This window comes from Muscardinus avellanarius, assembly GCF_963383645.1.
Source record: "Muscardinus avellanarius genome assembly, chromosome: 10".
NCBI classification, from domain to species: Eukaryota; Metazoa; Chordata; class Mammalia; order Rodentia; family Gliridae; genus Muscardinus; species Muscardinus avellanarius.
Window position 1 is genome coordinate 54,144,220 of NC_137796.1, and position 18,898 is coordinate 54,163,117.

Genomic DNA, 18,898 nt, shown 5'->3' on the forward strand with positions numbered 1-18,898 from the left:
TACACACACACACACTTCTCTTGTTGCTGAAGGGGAGATGGGTTGGAGGGAGCAAGTGTGTAGGTAAGGGAAGAGAGGAGGGGGTGCAGAGAACGGAGCAGGGGAAGGAGACATCAGAAGGCCAAAGAAACAGAATTCCGTGGGAAGCCACAGAGACACCAAGACCCAAATAGAAATGGCCAAGAGCAGCCGGGGCGTGGTGGTGCACGCCTGTAATCCCAGTACTTGGGAGGCTAAAACAGAAGGATCTCAGATTTGAGGCCATCCTTGGCAACCTAGCCAGACTCTCAGCAAACGAGTGAGACACTGTTTCAAAACAAAAAGTAAAAAAGGACAAAGTGTAGCTTAGAGGTAGAATGTTCCTGGTGGATTACACACACACACACACACACACACACACACACACACACACACACATGATTTCTAAGAGCAGAGAGAGAGGGGATGTCAGGCCACTTCCTACACAGACTCCCAGGCATGTGGAGCACCCCGTGTCCCAACATGGAGACACAGGAGAAATGGACCAGCAGTGGAAGCCAATACTCAGCCCCAGAGCTCCAAAGACCCAGATGCACAGTCCAGCCAGAGAGAGGGAGAGGGAGAGGGAGAGGGAGAGGGAGAGGGAGAGGGAGAGGGAGGGGGGGGGAGAGAGAGAGAGAGAGAGAGAGAGAGAGAGAGAAGAGAGGGGCAGAGACAGAGAGACGTGCAAGTGCAGACAGACTGTGACAGATGCCAAAAATTACAGGCATCGGCTGTCACCACGTGTGAGGGACTGCACGCACTTTGACCTAGATCATCCTCCCATCAGCCTGCTGCCTGGATTCCATTCTTAGACCCATTTTATGGATGGGCACACCGAGGGACAGGAAGCCAGTTGCTTGTCCAGAGTCACACACCCTTATCAGAAGAGCTGGGACTCCAACTTGGCTCTGTGGGTACCCACACACATACGCCCCGAGAATACACATATGCTGGCCTCCAGCTTCTGCATCCAAGTGCGCTCTGGGGGAGTCTGAGCATCAGGGTCTCGAGAATTCCCACCCAGCAGTGAACTTGCATTTCTGAAGTTTCCCCAGGAGGCAAGCTCCTGACCCGGCTTGTCTGAGAGTGTCCGTGGGCTGGCAGCGTGTCTCTGCCTGTCCTGTCCCAGCCTCTGTGTCAATGTGAGTGTGTGTGTATGTGTGTGTGTGCGCGCGCGCAAGCGTGCGCCCGCCCCGCTTGTGTGTCCTTGTCCAAGAAGTGCAAGGGGGAGTGGAGGGCTGAGGAGGCCTGGCAGGGGCCGGGCTGGGGGTGGAGGCAGAGGGGGCGTCACAGGCTGAGAGGGGAGTGGAGTTCTGGAGGAATGTTTACCAGACGCAGAGAGAGCCCAGAGAGACAATCGCCCAGAGCCTGACAGACACACAGCCTCCCGGCCCATGACGGGGACACAGCCACCAGGGTCCCCTTCCCCCTTCCCCTTCCCAGCCTGTTCCCAAGGCGCCTTTAAGACAGGGTTGGTCCTCTCCTCTCAGAGTTAACCCCTGGCTGTCCAGGTGGCCCCCTGGGTTCCCAGCCCCCAGTGGGCGGAGGCAAAGGGGGAGCCAGGGGCGGGGAAAGGGTTGTCCCAACTTCTGGGAGGGAGAGAAGGAGGCCAGGGAGCCGGGAAGGCGGTGGTGGAGGACCTGGAGGACCGGAGCCTACGGAGGGGCCCTGCTGAGCCAGGCAGGGGCAGTGCCAAATCCGGGGGAGCCTGGAGCCTGGGGGGGAGGGCTGGGGACAGCCCAGCCCTGCCCCCTCCCCTGTGGGTGCCCAGAAACTTCGGAGGAAAGTTTGGCATCGGTTAAGGGTGGTGCCCCAAGGATGGGCAGGGTCCTGCTGGCCTGGTGTTTGGCTCTGTGCTGCTGGGGGTACATGGCCCCTAACGGTGAGTGATGGGGCTCTCTGGGGCAGGGCCACCCACAAAGGGGCAAGAGCAGCCGGGAGAGGAGGCAGGTGTTGGGGGTGCCGGGCTGGCTCAGGGAGTTTCCTTGGGACAACTGGGACTTCAAGAGAAGAGGATGGAGAAACAGAAAGGCAGGGGAAGAGAGAGGCTGAGAGGATGAAGAGAACAAGAAACAGAAACTGAAGGGCCAGTGGTGGAAGAGATGGACACAGAGTGACGGACACACAGGAGAAGCTGGGGAAGGGGAGGAAGAGAGAGGGGCTGAGCTGGCAGGCAGGCAGGGATCTCCCCTAAAGGATCCCTGCGGCATGCAGAGGGCAGGATGAGGAAGGCTCGGGAGTCTGGGGTCTCCTCGTCCCTGCCCCCCACACACACACTTGTTCTGCCCCACTGAGGTCAGCTCCAGCTCTGCACAGTGCTCAGGTGCCCTGTCTCTTCCTCCAGCTCCCATCTCTGTGGGGCTCCATTTCTCTCTCCCTGTCTTTCTCATTCTCTGAGTCCCTATTTCTCTGTCTCTCTCTCCTCGGTCTCCCTCCGTGACTCCCCCTCTTTCCTCCCTCTTGAGAGGCATTTCTTTCATTTTTTCTCTCTCTTTTATCTCTTTCCTCTCTTTCTCCCTGTGCCTGACTTTCCCTGGCCTCTCGAGTCTGTCTGTCTGTCTGTCTGTCTGTCTGTCTGTCTCTCTCTCTCTCTCTCTCTCTCTCTCCCTCTCCCCCTCCCCCTCCCCCTCCCCCTCTCTCCTCTCTCCCTCTCTCCCTCTCCCTCTTCTTCTGTCTCTCACTCTCTTCCCCTTCCCATCTCTTTTTCTTCCCTTCCATCCACCAGCCCAATCTGTTAATTCTCAAGAGACCCTAAGGGCAGGCGCTGGCCTTGCCAGGCAATCCAGGGCGTGGGAGGCTGCCAGATCCTGGGCCTACTTCCCAACGGGACGGATGGCCGCTGGACCTCAGTCCCCTGGGAAGGCTCCCATCCTCCCCGAGCCTCAAGCCTGGGGCCTCCACCCCCTCTGAGGTCACTCTACAACTATGTAGGCCTCAGAGCCTGGCGGGGTCCCGGCAGCCAGTGGGCAGGCAGAAACAGCATAGAAGTGACTGAGCCGGAGGGAATTGGGGGTTCCTAAGCTCACTCCCTCTCATCTCCCCTGCAGGAGCTCAGGCTGAGGCTGTGGACCCTTTTGTGGAGAGCCCAGGAAACATCACTGGCGCCCGAGGACTCATGGGGACCCTTCGGTGTGAGCTCCAGGTTCAGGGGGAGCCCCCTGAGGTGACCTGGCTTCGGGATGGACAGGTCCTGGAATTGGCAGACAGCACCCAGACGCAGATGCCCCTGGGAGAAGACTGGCAGGATGATTGGAAGGTGGTCAGCCAACTCAGGTGTGGATTGTCCCTCTGGCCAGACACATCCCAACCCCCTCCTCTTCCCTGTCCCTGGTCCCTGTCCATACCTCCTTCCATCAAGCAGAGGGTCAAAAGCAAGGCCAGCAGCCCCACCCAGCTTGACCACTTGCTGGCCATGTGGCTCTGAGATGGTGACTTGAACTCTGGGTTTCACTTTCCTCTTCTGTAAAGTGAGTTAAAAATAGTATCTTCCAAGCCCAGTGTAGGAGCACACACCTGTAACCCCAGCTGCTCTGGAGAGAGGAGAGGTTCATAAGTTCGAGGCCAACCTGGACAACTTAGACCCTGTCCTAAAAGAAAAAAGAAAAAAGGTTGGAAATGGAATTTAGTGGTAGGGTGCCCCCAGTATCAATTCCCAATATCACAAAATAATCAAATAAATATGGGCATAGTGGTACAGACTTGTTGTGGCAGTACTTAGGAGGCCGAGACAGGAGGATCTCAGGTACAAGGCGAGTTTCAGCAACTTAAGAGATCTTGGGGGGTTTTTTTGGCGTGTTTTTTGTTTGTTTTGTTTTGTTTGTTTGTTTTTCTGTGTGTGTAGTGGTACTGGGGATAGAACCCTTCTACCTCCGGGCTACACTCCCAGACCTATTTTATATTTTATTTGGAAACAGGGTATCTTAAGCCAGCGAGGCTGGCTTCGAACCTGTGTGATCCTCCAGTCTCCACCTCCCTCCCAAGCATGGGAATTACAACAGTGCGCCACCACGCCCGGGTTTTGTTTTTTTTTGTTTTGTTTTGTTTTTTGTTTGTTTTTTTAGTAGTACTGGAGGTGGAACCCAGGGGCTTTTCTACCTTTAGGCTATATTCCCAGACCAATTTTATACTTTATTTGGAAACAGGGTCTCACTAAGTTGTTGAGAGCCTCACTAAGTAGCTGAGGCTGGCTTCGAACCTGCGCGATCCTCCTGTCTCAGCCTCCCAAGCGCGGGAATTACAAGCGTGCACCACCACGCCCGGCTAAGAGATCTTGTTTTAAAATTTAAAAAAAAAAAAAAAAACTTAAAAAGAACTGGGGGTATAGCTTGGGTTCCATCCCCAAACTATAATAAATAAATAGTATCTAAGCAAGGTGCACACCTGTAATCCCAATACTTGTGAGGCTAAGACAGGAGGATCGCAGGTTTCAGGCAAGCACACAGTAACTTAGCAAGACCCTGCTTCAAAATGAAATAAAATAGGACTGGGGTGGCGGATGTAGCTCAGAGATAGAACACCACTGGGTTCAATCTTTAGTACCACTATATACATAAATAAACAACCAACTAGATAGTATCAACATTCTTCCTATGAGTTTCCAGTCTAGACCCACTCTCTCAGTTCCGGTGACCCTCCCAGACTCCAGCTGTGACCCTGAACCTCCCTATTCCACCTCTTCCCTGCCAGAATCTTGTCCCTTCAGCTTGAGGATGTGGGACGGTACGAGTGTGCTGTGGTTCTGGGAGGACAGACCTTTGTGTCCCAGCCTGGCTACATAGGGCTGGAAGGTAAGTCCTGGGTCAGATGTTCTGAAGGGGTCAGAGGTCTTCGGAGGCCAGGAAGCTGGGGACCTACAATTATGGGGGAGCATGTCTGGGGTTGTTGGATGTGCTTGGGGTAGGACAATCTGGGGATCAGATAAGGGGTTAGAGTCAGGAGGCTTGACTATCTCCTCCCATCTTCTGGGACCTCACTTTCCTCATCAGTAAAATGAGGTGAGGTGTTACACATTCTAGGAAAGAGACTTGAGGGGCTCAGATGTCTTAGGGGTCAGGTATTGGGGGAATCAGATGTTGGGAACTTGTGTCCTGGAGATAGAAGCCTGAGGGACCAGACATCTGAAGGGCACTCAGGTGTCCTGTAGAATCAGACATGAGGGAGAGTGGGTAAAACACCCTGCAAGGTGGGCCTGCTGTCCAAAGACCCCAGTATCTCCATGGTAGACTGACACCTGGGAGATTCAGAAGGATGCCCCCTCCTCCCCTGGCCCAGGCCTGCCTTACTTCCTGGAGGAGCCTGAAGACAGGACTGTAGCTGCCAACACCCCCTTCAACCTGAGCTGCCGAGCCCAGGGGCCCCCAGAACCCGTGCACCTACTGTGGCTCCAGGATGCGGTGCCCCTCCCCCAGGCCATGGGTCACAGCGCCCAGCATGGCCTGCGTGTTCCAGGTGAGTTTCTGAGGACGTAATGCCGGGTTGGCAGAGAAGTCTCTGCAGGGCAAAGGCAGGGAGGGAGCCCTTCGTCCGCTGCCTTCTATCTACCTGTCTCTCTGTCCTCTGTCTTTGTAGCCTTTTTGAGTCTCTGTCTATCTCCTCCTTTCAATCCTGTGTCTTTCTCTTCCTCTTTCAGCCTCTCCTCTATCTCTGTTTCTCCCTGCCTTCCTCACTGTTTCTGTCTGCATCTCTCTCCCGCCATTCACCACAGCCTTTCTCTGAATAGCATCCTTTGTCCCTGATTTCCTGGGAGCTGTTCTGTGGCCCAAGTGTGTGGGCCTGGTGCCCCTTTGTCAGACCTTGACCCAAACAGGGCACCGGAACCAACCATCGCAGCCTCTCCTCCCCCCCCCCACAACCTGCCCACCTCCAGCCCTAGAATCCCTGCTGGCCCCAGTCAAGGGGAGCACCAGAGCCAGGGAGGCATCCCTGGAGAACAGAGCAGGGGGGAAAGCAGGAGACACAACGAGGAGAGCTGAGGAGGGCTGAGCAGTGGAAACACCTCCCTCGGGTGGCCCTCCCCTTGCTCACCACACAGACAGATGGAAGCAGAGCTGGTGGACCTGGGAGGGAGGGTATCCTCCATTGGAGGAGAGACAGGGAGGTCAGCGCAGTCAGGGAAGACCCTGGACTCTGAAGTGTCTCCCACTCCAGCCTGCCACCTTCTACTGCGGGTGAGGAGGGGTCTTTGGAGGCGGAGGGAGGCACCCACATGCTTAGCATTCCTGGGGCCCTGAGTGTGCAAGGAAGCAGTAGTGAGCATGCTGGCCTCCCAGAGAGGTGACTCAGGCCCATGGCTCAAGTGGTCGGGCAGGGACAGGGATGGGGCCTGAGTCAGAGCCTGGCAGGCCCTAGGGGGAAAGAAAGAGGGAAAGAGATGGGAGTCCAGGTGTGAGAGGGTCTGCGTGTGTCTCAGGGCACAGTGATGCAGGGACAGATGCATACATACGGGGTGGTAATGAGGTGTGTGTGTCTCTGTGTGTGTGGGGGGGGTATATCTGTCCCCCTGGATCTCGATGTCCTTGTATATATACATCAGCATTAATCTCTTCATACAAAGGTGTGTCTTGTCAAAGGTCAGTTCTGTGATGGCTCAGTGTGTGTGTGTGTGCGCACGTGTGTGTGACTGAGTATACCTCTGTTACCCTGTATCTGTCCCTCTTTGTGTGTTCCTAGCTGTTGACACTGTGTGAGTGGAGTACAGGGAGGGCAGGAGTGGGTTAATGACTGTTCTGCACGCCTCTCTGTATGGAGGTGATAGTGTCAGCTCACAGGTGTCCTGGTGTGGGCTTCTGACCCCATGCAGAATCACGAGATGTCCATGGATAAGTTGGTATGTTTATCAGCCAACTTATGCTTCAGTTAGGTATGTTCATGGATGTCTCCATGATGTCCATGTGTATGTCATAGGATAAGTGTGTTGACATATGAGTCTGTCCCCACAAAGTCCCGTGCCCAGCTGTGTGTGTGTGTGTGTGTGTGTGTGTGTGTGTGTGTGACTGGCTGGATAATAACACCCTTCTGCTTCTCCCTAGTCTCCCTGTATGTGAAACGGCCCCGGCTGCCTCTTGGTGACTAAATACAGGGTGTCCACCAGCCAGTGTGCATTTGCACACCTGTGTCAACCTGTGTGCGCATGGTAGCGTCTGCCCCCCTTGCCCGGCTCTGCGTGACCACAGCAGGCTTTCATGTCTGCACAACTGTTTTCCTATCAGTCTGCATCTCATTGAACACCAGGCGGCCTGGGGCCTCCAGCTGTGTTTTGGCGCAAATGTGTTTTGGCTGTGTTTGTGTGGGAGCACATCAACATTGACCTCCAGTGTCTCCTGGTGTGCATCTGTCCTCAACCTGTGTTTGCTGCTCGGTGTGTGTATCTCAATACAAAGGGAGGCTTGTGTTTGCAGGCATCGGCCCTGATTTATACTGGGTTGCTAGGTGTTTATAATTAATATATGCACATTGTACGCACGTGTTTATGTTCAACTCAACACTGACTCATTTGTATATGTGTGTTTCTTTGTGTGTGTGTGCGTCAACGTCAGTCCCTGTGTGCTTACGAATAAGTCACTGCATCTGTGTCACTGTTTAGGACCGCATGGCCCTGAGGGTCTGCATGGCTTAGCCAGAGTCTCGTGTGTGTGTGTGTGTGTGTGTGTGTGTGTGTGTGTGTGTATGCACTGGTGCTAATAAGGGCCCCTGTGTGATTCATTGTGTGGGGGAGGAGGTGCCTTGTGAAGGAATTTTGTCAGTTTGTGTGTTCGTCCCTCTATCTGACTCAGGGTGTGCCCTCTCTCTCCTTCCATCCCTCTCATTTCCTGGGAAAAGGAAAGAGGAGGGAGGAGGGGGCAGTTCATCTGGAAAGCACATCTGGAGTAGGCAGGCTCCAGTAGTGGAGCCAGAGCCCGTTGGAGGAGAGGGTCCCAGACCCCTTGGCCCCCACCCACCCAAGCCCCCTCCTCAAAGTGCAGCCTCTGGGGCCTGGAAGGAGGGTCCCCGCGCCAAGCCGGAGCCAGCCGGAAGTGCCGGGGTGGGGGGGCGCCCCGGTGACTCACGCGGGGGCAGGAATGCTGCGGTCGGAACTGGACCGGGCTCCAGAACCCCCTCCGTCCCGTCCCGTCCCGTCCCGGCCGCTCGGGCCTGCGGCGCCAGCTCCCGCGCTGCTGACCCTGGCGGGGCCCCACGTGCCAGGTGGCTGGACCCGACCCAGCTCGCGCTCTGCCGGCCGCGCGGCGCCCCAGTTCTCCTCCCGGCAGGGGGCTGCGGCTCCGCTCGGCTCGGCACCTGACCTCGGCTGGGCACGCAGCCGGCCAGAGGCGTCCCTGTCCACCCCCTTCCGGCCCCTGCGACTTTCCCGCTTCACTCTCTCCACTCCCTCTGCCCACAAGGGAAAAAAGGAAACTTTGTGTCTGCGGGTGGAGGCCGCGCTCCAGGACGAACTTGGTAGGGAAAACCCGGGCGCGCACAGGGGTGTACCCAAAGGACGCTCAGGCCCCTGCGCCCACGAACACACAGAGGCATCAGCACCCGCGCACAAACAGCGCCAGACTAGCAGATGGACGACGTGGGCCTCCTCACAGCCGGCACACCGACACGAGTGTGTCTGTGCACGTTGTAGCGCTGGATGGGTTGTGTATCTCTACGTGTTTGTGTGTGTGTCACACGTTTGTACACACCTTTATATATGTGTGTGTGTGTGTCTGTGTGTGTGTGTCCTGTGGGTGGTGGTGACAGGTGCACGTGCACAGAGGTGCTCACACACAGAGAGGTACAGACACACAAACCTACAAGCTACACAGACGCACAAGCACACAGACACACAATCCACTCCTAGTTTTTAGGTACTCAAAAAGTTACTCAAGCCAGCATTCAGGAGGCTGAGACGGGAGGGTCTCGGGTCGGACAGCCTCAGCTACTTAGTGAGGCCCTCCATAACTCAGTGAGACCCTGTTTCAAAATAAAGAGTAAGACAGGAGTGGTGGCACACGCTTGTAATCCCAGTATTCAGGAGGCTGAGAGGGGAGGATCTCGGTAGACAGCCTCAGCTACTCAGTGAGGCTCTCCATAACTCAGTGAGACCCTGTTTCAAAATAAAGAATAAAAAACAGGGCAGGGGGTGTAGCTTGGAGGTAGAATGCTCCTGGGTTCCATCCCCAGACCCTCAAAAAAAAAAAAAAAAAAAAAGTTACTCAAGACATAGATGCTAGCTGGGCATGGTAGCCCACACTTATAATCTCATCTACTCAAGAGGCCAAGATAGGAGGATCACAAGTTCAAGTCCAGCCTAGGCAACTTAGTGAGACTCTTGTCTCAAACTAAAAGGGTTGGGAATGTTGTTCCGTGTATAGAGCACCCTTGGGTTCACCCAGTACCCGGGGATGGGGGAAGACACATACATTAAGTCATTTGCCCAGAGAATTACGCATGATCACATTTCTTGCTTTTTGTTTCTTTTTCATTTTCTTCTTTTGGTACTGGGAAATGAATTCAGGGCATTCTACCTCTGAGCTATATCCCTAGCCCTCTTTTTAATTTTTTGGGGGAGGCAGTTCTGGGGATTGAACCCAGGGGCATTCTGCCTCCAAGCTACACCCCCCAGCCCTATTTTATTTTATTTTATTTTATTTTATTTTATTTTGAAGTAGTGGAGATGGAACCCAGAGGCATCTTACCTTCAAGCTACACCCCACCCCTTTGTTTTTTTGTTTGTTTGTTTTTGGTTTTAGGTTTGGGGGTTTTTTTGTTTTTTTGTTTTTTGTTTTTTGTTTTTGGTGGTACTGGGGTTCCTGGAAACCCTTTTACCTCCGGGCTACACTCCCAGACACCTGTTTTTTTTTTTTTATATTTTTATTTGGAAACAGGATCTCTTAAGCCAGCGAGGCTGGCTTTGAACCTGCGCTATCTTCCTGTCTCCGCCTTCCAAACGCGGGGATTACAAGGGTGCGCCACCACACCCTATTTTGAAACAGAGTCTCACTAAGTTGCAGAGAGCTTCATTAAGTAGCTGAGGCCATCCGTGAACCACGATTCACCTATCTCAGCCTCCGAAATGTCCCAGCCCTATTTTTTATTCTTTATTTTGAAACAGGGTCTCACTAAGTTGTAGAAAGCCATCCTCCTATCTCAGTTTCCCAAGTACTGAGATAACAAGCCTGTACCAGCACTCCTGGCTTCCTCTTTTATTTTGAAACAAGGCTAAATTTGCTGAGGCTTTCCTCCAATCTGTAATCCTCCCATCTCTGCCCCCCAAGACTAGGCATGATCACATTTCTACATGCACACCCAGAAATGCTCATGAGTACACAGATATACACATGCAAATTCATTGACTCATTCAGCAAACATTCATAGAGCACCCATTATGCGCAAGGCCACCCTGACACTGCTGGGGACAAATAGACACAGTTCCTGTCCTCGTTTTAGAAGGGGGAAGACCCACAATGAACAGGGTACCTGGGCCACACAGAAAGCCAGCTGCCGCTGAAAGAAGATAAAGCAGAGCAGGGATGGGGATGGAGATGGAGGAAGGGTCAGCAGGGTCACTGATGGCTGTCATTTTAGGAACAAATGAAGGCAGGAGGGATTGAGCCTCATGGACATCTGTGGGAAGACTGCTCCAGGGAGAGGGAACAGAAATGCTTAGTTTGCAGGGTGGGAACTTGCTCTGTGTGTGTTCCAGAACCCCCGGGAAGCCAGTGCAGAGGGAGCCAACTGAATAAAGACGGGTCAATAGGAGGCGAGCGCATAAGGAACAAATACTTATGCATGGACACACACCCACATCCTTACATGTGTGCTATTGGGTATATATACCTCCCTGTACGTCCGTGCAAATTAGGGTGTCTTAGCTGGGCAACGTGACACATGCTTGTAATCCCAGTACTTGGGAAGCTGAGACAGGAGGATCGCAGGTTTGAGGACAGCCACAGTAAGTAGTGAGATTCTCATCAACCTAGGGAGACCCTGTTTCCAAATAAGAAATAAAATTGGAAGCCGGGCGTGGTGGTGCACATTTGTAATTCCAGCATTTGGGAGGCTGAGAATGGGAGGATGGCGGTTCAAGGACAGCCTCAGCTACTTAGTGAGGCCCTTTGCAACTCAGTGAGACCCTGTTTCAAAATAAAGACTAAAAAGTAGGGTTGGGGGTGTAGCTCAGAGGTAGAATGCCACTGGATTCCATCCCCCGTACTGAAAAAACACACACACACACACACACAAGGAAAGAAAGAAATACAATTGGGCTGGGGGTGTAACTTGAAGGTAGAATGCCTCTGGATTCAATTCCTAGTAACACACACACATTAGTATGTCTTGTGTTTGTGCATATATGAGTGTGTATGTTTCTGCATGTGTGCATGTCTCTGCCTGTGTGTCTGTGTGTGTTTCTGTGTGTCTGAATTTGTCTCTGTGCAAGTGTGTGTGAGCACACACATTCCCACGTGCATCACTGTTTGAGTGTATGAGTATGTGTCTCTCTGGGTATAACAGAGTGAACCTGTGTGCCAGTGCCTGTGTGTTGGTATGGTGGGGGTGGGGCTAAGGCCACTGGCCTGTCTTTGTAGCTAATGTGTAGCCCTCCCCTCCTCACACTGCATGTGCCCAGGTAGGCTGGACTGATGGACGCTGGGTGAGCCAGGTGGCTCAGCTCAGCCGGAGAGTCCCTCCTTCCCCGGGATCTGATGCCAGGCTCCTCCCCCGTCACTCCCCAGGTCTCAACAAGACATCTTCTTTCTCCTGTGAGGCCCATAATGCCAAGGGAGTCACCACATCCCGCACAGCCACCATCACAGGTGACGGAAAAGGGACCTGGGGAACTGGACATCGAGGGAGGGGTTTGGGCCGGCGGGGGGGGGGGGGGAGGGATGGGACAGAGGGCAGGGTAGGGAACTTCAGTAAAAGGCCTCCAGGGTCAGCCCCTTCCCTCATCTGTCCACAGTGCTCCCCCAGAGGCCCCGTGACCTCCATCTGGTTTCCCGCCAGCCCACGGAGCTGGAGGTGGCTTGGACCCCAGGCCTGAGCGGCATCTACCCCCTTACCCACTGCACCCTACAGGTAAGACCATTTGAATTCAGTCACCACAACCTCAGGCTTCCTTTGACCCATGCCCACAAGCTCCCTTCCTTTCCCCCAGAAAACCAGCCCTTCCAGGCCCCCGTTGTGTTGAAAGGCAGTAGAGTCCTGGGTTCAGATCCTGATTCTATAACCTGCTGGCTGTGTATGCTCGGGCACGTGACTTAGCCTCTCTGGGCCTCAGTTCTCCCATCTGTAAAACAGGCATAATGGCGGCACCTACCCAACAGGCTTGTTGGGAGAATTTAGTGAGTGGGTGCAAGGAACCAACTCAAAATAGTAGCTGGGACGAAGGAGATGTATTGTGAACTGTTAGCTGTTTTCTTTTCTTTTCTTTTTTTTTTTTTTTTTGTGGTACTGGGGTTCCTGGAAGCCCTTCTACCTCTGGGCTACACTCCCAGACCTATTTTTATATTTTTATTTAGAAACAGGGTCTCCTAAGCCAGCGCGCGCGGCTGGCTTCGAACCTGCGCGATCCTCCTGTCTCCGCCTCCCAAGCACGGGGATTACAAGCGTGCGCCACCACGCCCGGCTAGCTGTTTTCATTATTTCTGGCATAAGTGATAGTATCTCTAGCCGAGTTAAGTGCCATGAGACAGCAGGGCCCAGAGCCAGGCCAGTCACTGCCTGGATCTACACCTCTGTGCCACTCCTTCTCAGCCCTGACCACTCTGGGTTATTCAGGGTGAGTCTGTCCCTCTGGCCTGTGGGCTTTGCGGGGACAGGACCAGAGTTATCACAGTTACCCTGGCTCCTCCTTGGCCAGCACAGGCCAGTCACAGAGTAGGACTATTTGCAAAAGAATACAGGACCACCAAGATGAGCTAGATGGAAACTGTTTCTACTCTGCAATAAGAAAAACATAAACACAGCGGGGTGTGGTGGCACACCTTGTAATCCCAGCATCTGGGAGGCTGAGGCAGACGGATTGCAGTTGAAGGACAGCCTCAGCTACTACTTAGTGAGACCCTTTGCAACTCAGTAAGATACTGTTTCAAAATAAAGAATAAAAAAGTAGGGCTGGGGGTGTAGCTCAGGGGTAGGATGCCCCTGGGTTCCATTCCCAGTACTGCAAAAACATAAAAATAAATAAATAAATAATACAGCAGTGTATACCTCAGAGGTAGAAGGCCCCTGGGCTTAATCCCCAGGGAGAAAAGAAAAACAAAACAAAACAAAACAAAAAAGTCACCTAGCTTCATGAGCACAAGGTCCACTTCTGGTCTGAGGTTTTCTGAGATTCAGAAGTTGAGAAGTGGGTATGAGGGTTGGCAGTGTCTGTCATGGATAATGGTTAATAGGGAACACCTTTTGCCAAGTGTGGGTGGTGTGTTAGGCCTGGTGTATGGCTTTCTGCACTCTTCTCTGACGTTTGTGAAGGAGGGTCTGTAGATACACCCATTCTCCAGATGAAAAGACTAAGGCTCAGAGTAATTAAACCAACCGCTCATTCAGGGTCACACCAGGAAGTGGTGAAGGTAGGGTTCAAATCCTTGTCTCAGTAATCCTAAATGGTGCCTTAAAGATGGTTTGTAAATCAAGGCGTGATGGCACACGCTAGTAATCCCAGCATTCATTCGGGAGGCTGAGACAGGAGGATCATGGTTTGCAGCCAGCCTCAGCTATCTGGTGAGGCCCTTTGCAACTCAGTGAGACCCTGTTTCAAAATAAAGAATAAAAACTAGGAACTAGGGCTAGGGGTGTAGCTCGGAGGTAAAATGCCCCTGAGTCCCACTCCTAATACCACACACACACAAGATGGTTTGCAGTCGCTGTCCCGATTAAATAGAATTCTTGCTTGCTGTGTGTGTGTGTGTGTGTGTGTGTGTGTGTGTGTGTGTGTGTGTGTGTGTTACTCAGGATTGATAGGCTGTGTGTGGGTAGGTTGTGTGGTACTAGGGATTGAACCACCCAGGGGCAGTCTACCTATTTTATTTTTTTATATATTTATTTGTTGAGTACTAGGGATTGAACCCAGAAGCATTCAACCTCCAAGCTACATCTCTATCTAGCCTTTTTTTATTTTTCATTTTGAAATAAGTTTTGACTAAGTTGCTGAGAGTGTCCTTGCCAAATTGCTGAGGCTGGCTTCCAACTTGCAATCCTCCTGTCTCAGCCTCCCAAGTACTGGAATCACAACATGCACCGCCACTTGAACCCTTTCTCTTCTCCTTCTTTTCTTTCCCTTCTTTCCTTCCTTCCCTCCCTCTTTCTCTCTTTCTTTCTGTAGTGCTAGGGATGGAACCCAGGGCCTTGCTCATCAAGTGCTCGGCCACAAGCCAGGCGTGGAGGCGCATGCTTGTCATCACAGTACTTGGGGGGCTGAGAACAGGAGGATCACGGGTTCAGGTCTAGCCTCCTCAGCAATTTAGCGAGACTCTGTTTCAAATTTTAAAATAACCGAACGTGGTGGTGGCGCATGCTTGTAATCCCAGTACTTGGGAGGCTGAGACAGGAGGATCATAGTTCCCGGCCAGCCTCAGCTACTTAGTGAGGCCCTCCAAAACTTAGTGAGACCCTGTTTCAAAATAAAGAATAAAAAATAGGGCTGGGAGTATAGCTCAGAGGTAGAATGATCCTGGGTTCAGTCTTCAGTACCATAAAAAAAGAAAAAGCTCTGCCACGGAGCTACACCCCTGACCCTAGGAACTTTCTTAGACTTTCGTGCCAAGGCCTAACCACATCTACTTGTTATTCTGACCCTAGAAGATAGCAGCTATTCATCTTGCCCTTTTTGAGGTAAGGGACTGAGGCCCCCAAAGGGGAAGTGACCTGCCCCCTTCTGTGCCCCGGCTAGAAGGGTAACGCTGAGATTCAACCCCAGAGACTGGCCCCACGGGAGACCGCAAATGCCAGGCCAGGCATCAGCTGCACCCCCACCCACATCCATCAGAGGTCTCCAGGAAAGCAGAAGTATATCCTCTTCCCTCTCCCGGCCTCACTTCCTGCTGCACGGGGCTGGGGCTGAATGGCTCCGGTGGGAGGGTCATGGCCGTCCCAGGAAAAAGAGAAGTGGGACCGGGCACAGGGCCCTGTCTGCACCCCTCTCCCCTTTGTCCTGGCAGAGGTTCCTCTTCCTGCCTGTCACTGTGGGTCAGAGAGCAGGCCTGGGGACAGCCTCACCCCCTCCTGCCACCTACCATCTGTCTGTGTGCCTCCTCCCCAGGTCTCCCGGTGGTGTGGGGGCTGTGTGACTTTGAGCAATCTACCGAACCTTTCTGGGCCTTGATATAAAATGGGAACAAGAAAAGAAATTGAGTCCATAGAGAGATGGTGAGAAGTCAGGGGGTTCATTCAGGAATGTGATTGATAGAGACCCTGGCACATACTTGGTACTCAAGAAATGTTAGCTATTAGGGCTGGGAATGTGGCTCAGTGGTAGAATTATGCTTGCCTAGCCTATGCAAGGCCCTGGGCTCTGTGTGTGTGTCGGGGGTGGGGGGGGAGGCTAGCAACTAACACCCTCAAGTAATAAACTCCTTCCTAACATATTGGGTGGCAGTGTGGTTGGAGTCTCCAGAGCAAGGTAAGAGCCGGGTGTGTGGCTGTGAGTTGTGTGTTCATGACAGCTTTGTGATTCCATGTGGCAGGACTTACAGATGTGTTCTCTCCACCCTGATTGTGCCGTTCCTGGGGACTGGGTTGGTGTGGGAGCCTGAGCTGCTATGCAGGTGCCAGGCCAAGCCGGGCAAGAGGCACACATCTGTAATCCCAGTACTTGGGAGGCTGAGGCAGGAAGATTATAGATTTGAGGCCAATTTCAGCAATTTATTGAGACCCTGTTTCAAACAAAGGAGGGGCCTGGGGGTGTAACTCAGAGGTAGAATGCCCCTGGGTTCCATCCCCAGTACCACGTATGCAAGCGCATTCACACACATGATGACAGCAAACGCTCCATGCACACGAAATGAATGCTTATGAGCACTGATTCAGTCAGCCTTGCAAAGCAGAAGCCACTGTTGTTACTCCATCTTAAAGAAAACTGAGCTAGGGAATAGGGGAGCAGCTTCCATGCTGAGCCACACTCTGCCCCTCAAGACAGATGAATTGCATTGCTTCTTTTTTTTCTTTCTTTCCTTTTTTTTTTTTTTTCTTTCAGTACTGGGAGATTGCATCCAGGACCATTTTACCTCTGAGCTATACTCCCAGCCCTATTTTATTCTTTATTTTGAAACAGGGTCTCACTATGTTGCTAAGAGCCTCTCTACATAGCCGAGGCTGGTCGAAAACCTATGATCCTCCTGTCTCAGCCTCCCAAGTACTGGGATTACAAGCATGCACCACAATTGGCTTATTTTTTATTATTTATGTATTTATTTGTGGTACTGGGGATGGAACCCAGGGGCATTGTACCTCCGAGCTACACCCCAGCCCTATTTTTTTTAAGTCTTATTTTTTGAAACAGGGTCTCACTGAGTTGCGAAGGACCTTGCTAAGTAGCTGAGGCCGTCCGCGAACCACAATCTTCCCATCTCTGCCTCCTAAATGCTGGGATTACAAGCATATGCCACCATGCCCGGAAGGGTTTTGTTGTTGTTGTTGTTTGTTGTTGTTGTTTTGGAAACAGGGTCTCACTAAGTTGCTGAGGATCGTGCTAAATTGCTGAATCTAACCTCAAATTGCTGAATCTAACCTCAAACCTGAAATCTTTCTGTCTCAGCCTCTCAAGTACTGGAATTACAGGCACACTGTGCCCAACTATACATTTAATCTTTTTTTTTTTTTTTTTTTTTTTTTTTGCAATACTGGGGATAGAACCTGGGGCATTGTACCTCTGACCTACACTCCCAGCCTTATTTTTTAGTCTTTTTTTTTTTTTTTTTTTTTTTTTTTTGCAGGTCTGGGGATGGAACCCAGAGGCATTTGACCTCCGAACTACACCCCCTGCCCTATTTTTTATTCTTTATTTTGAAACAGGTCTCACTGAGTTGCAGAGGGCCTCACTAAGTAACTGAGGCTGGCCGCGAACCGCGAGCCTCCGGTCTCAGCCTCCCGCATGCTGGGATTACATGCATGAGCCACCACCCCCAGCATAAGCCGCCATTTTCCAGATAAGGAAACTGAGGTTCAGAGAGGGGAAGAGTCTTGTCGTGGTGGCTTTTGACAGACCTGTATTATGTGATTGTATAGTTTCCTTGCTTTGCAAATCCAGGTGTCTGTGTTGCCCTAGCATGGGGCTGCAACAACACACACACACACACACACACATACACACACACACACACACACAACACACGTATCCTTGCAAAGTCATTTAGTCATGTTAGGACACCGCTATCCAGAGTCCTGTGACGGCTGCATGTGATCCCACCCTGTCCCATCCTCATGCCCTTCCCTCTCCTCAGGCTGTGCTATCAGATGACAGGGTGGGCATCTGGCTGGGAGAGCCAGACCCCCCAGAGGAGCCCCTCACCTGGCAAGCATCTGTGCCCCCTCACCAGCTTCAGCTGGGCAGACTCCATCCTCACACCCCTTATCACATCCGGGTGTCCTGCACCAGCAGCCAGGGCCCCTCGCTCTGGACCCACTGGCTTCCTGTGGAGACCCCGGAGGGAGGTAAGAGGGGCCGGGGAGGGACTTTACCCACCACCCTGCTAGATCTTGTTTGCACCCCCCAAGTGTCTCCTCTCACCCCTTAACCCTGCATGGCCTCAGTCTCCCTCCTGCCCACTGGCATCGCTCCCGGATCTCTCCCCGCGCTTCCGCTCCTGGGAGGCCTGCACGAGTTACCCACGCGCATGCCCTTTGCACCCTGCCCTCACTTCCTGGGAACAGGGGAGGGGGTCAAGAAGAGATGGGGGTGCCAACTTCCCCTCTTCCCTGTCCTCCAGTGCCCCTGGGCCCCCCTGAGAACGTTAGCGCCATGCGGAATGGGAGCCAGGCCCTCGTGCGTTGGCAGGAGCCAAGGGCGCCCCTGCAGGGCACCCTGTTAGGGTACCGGCTGGCGTATCGAGGCCAGGACACCCCAGAGGTGGGTGCTGCTGGCTGGGTTGGGTGGAGTGGTTGGGGGCGGAGGGAGATGGGGAGGAGAAGATGGAGAGTCGTGCAGTACGCATAGTACCACACCTAGTAGAGGACATTTGGGGGAACCTAAGGGGTCCGGAGAAGAGGTTGGGGAATGGCTATTTGGGAGCCATTACAAAAGCTTCTCAGTAGACTTAAATATTTACTGTGACAATTTTAGAGCTGATAATTGTATAGCATCCTGAGGAAGGGGTACCTTTTCCTAATTAGCACAAAGGTACTACCTGGACTAGCAATAGCTGGGGAGTGGGGGGATAGGACAGAAGTTAGAAGGGGTGGGAGATGAGGGTGAAAAGATGAGATTCGGTTCTTCAACAGGCATCAACTGAGCAGCACAGGGTGGCAGGTACTGTGCTAAGGAACTGTGGGCAGGGCAGGGAGTGAGACAAAGGCCCTGCCTGGTGCAATTCTAGTGGGCATGGGGATGAAGAAGAGGTGCTGAGGGTTGAGGAGAGGCTTTGAGAAGGACATGGGAGTCGAGGCCAAGGGTGACGGCTTAAGGATTAAGGGCCTGGAGTTCTGTCCTGATGCCCCCTCTGGACATCCTAGGTGCAAATGGACATAGGGCTAAAGCAAGAAGTGACCCTGGAACTACGGGGGGACGGGCCTGTGCCTAACCTGACGGTGTCCGTGGCAGCCTACACCGCTGCTGGGGACGGGCCCTGGAGCCTCCCCATGCCCCTGGAGCCCTGGCGTCCAGGTAACTGCAAAGCCATGCTCAGCCCCTCCAGCCCCCACACGAGGACCTTGCCTCTTCTCAGAGTGTCCCTAGTTCCATGCTCCCTGTACCTTT

At 52.9% G+C, this 18,898-nt stretch overlaps 1 protein-coding gene across 3 annotated transcripts in view; it reads left to right on the top strand.

The window, feature by feature from the left end:
• Positions 1-1,839: 1,839 nt before the first annotated feature.
• AXL (AXL receptor tyrosine kinase) overlaps positions 1,840-18,898 on the top strand; it is a gene marked incomplete at both ends in the record, with an annotated part of 37,553 nt that continues 20,494 nt past the window's right edge. For 2 of the 3 annotated variants that reach the window (XM_080702625.1, XM_080702626.1), the window contains 9 exons: positions 1,840-1,903; positions 3,069-3,294; positions 4,708-4,808; positions 5,293-5,469; positions 11,721-11,801; positions 11,948-12,063; positions 17,427-17,637; positions 17,913-18,052; positions 18,655-18,805. In XM_080702625.1, coding sequence (XP_080558751.1) covers positions 1,840-1,903; positions 3,069-3,294; positions 4,708-4,808; positions 5,293-5,469; positions 11,721-11,801; positions 11,948-12,063; positions 17,427-17,637; positions 17,913-18,052; positions 18,655-18,805 — 1,267 coding nt within the window. The remainder of the gene's footprint in view (positions 1,904-3,068; positions 3,295-4,707; positions 4,809-5,292; positions 5,470-11,720; positions 11,802-11,947; positions 12,064-17,426; positions 17,638-17,912; positions 18,053-18,654; positions 18,806-18,898) is intronic. The other variant, XM_080702627.1, reaches the window with a different exon arrangement.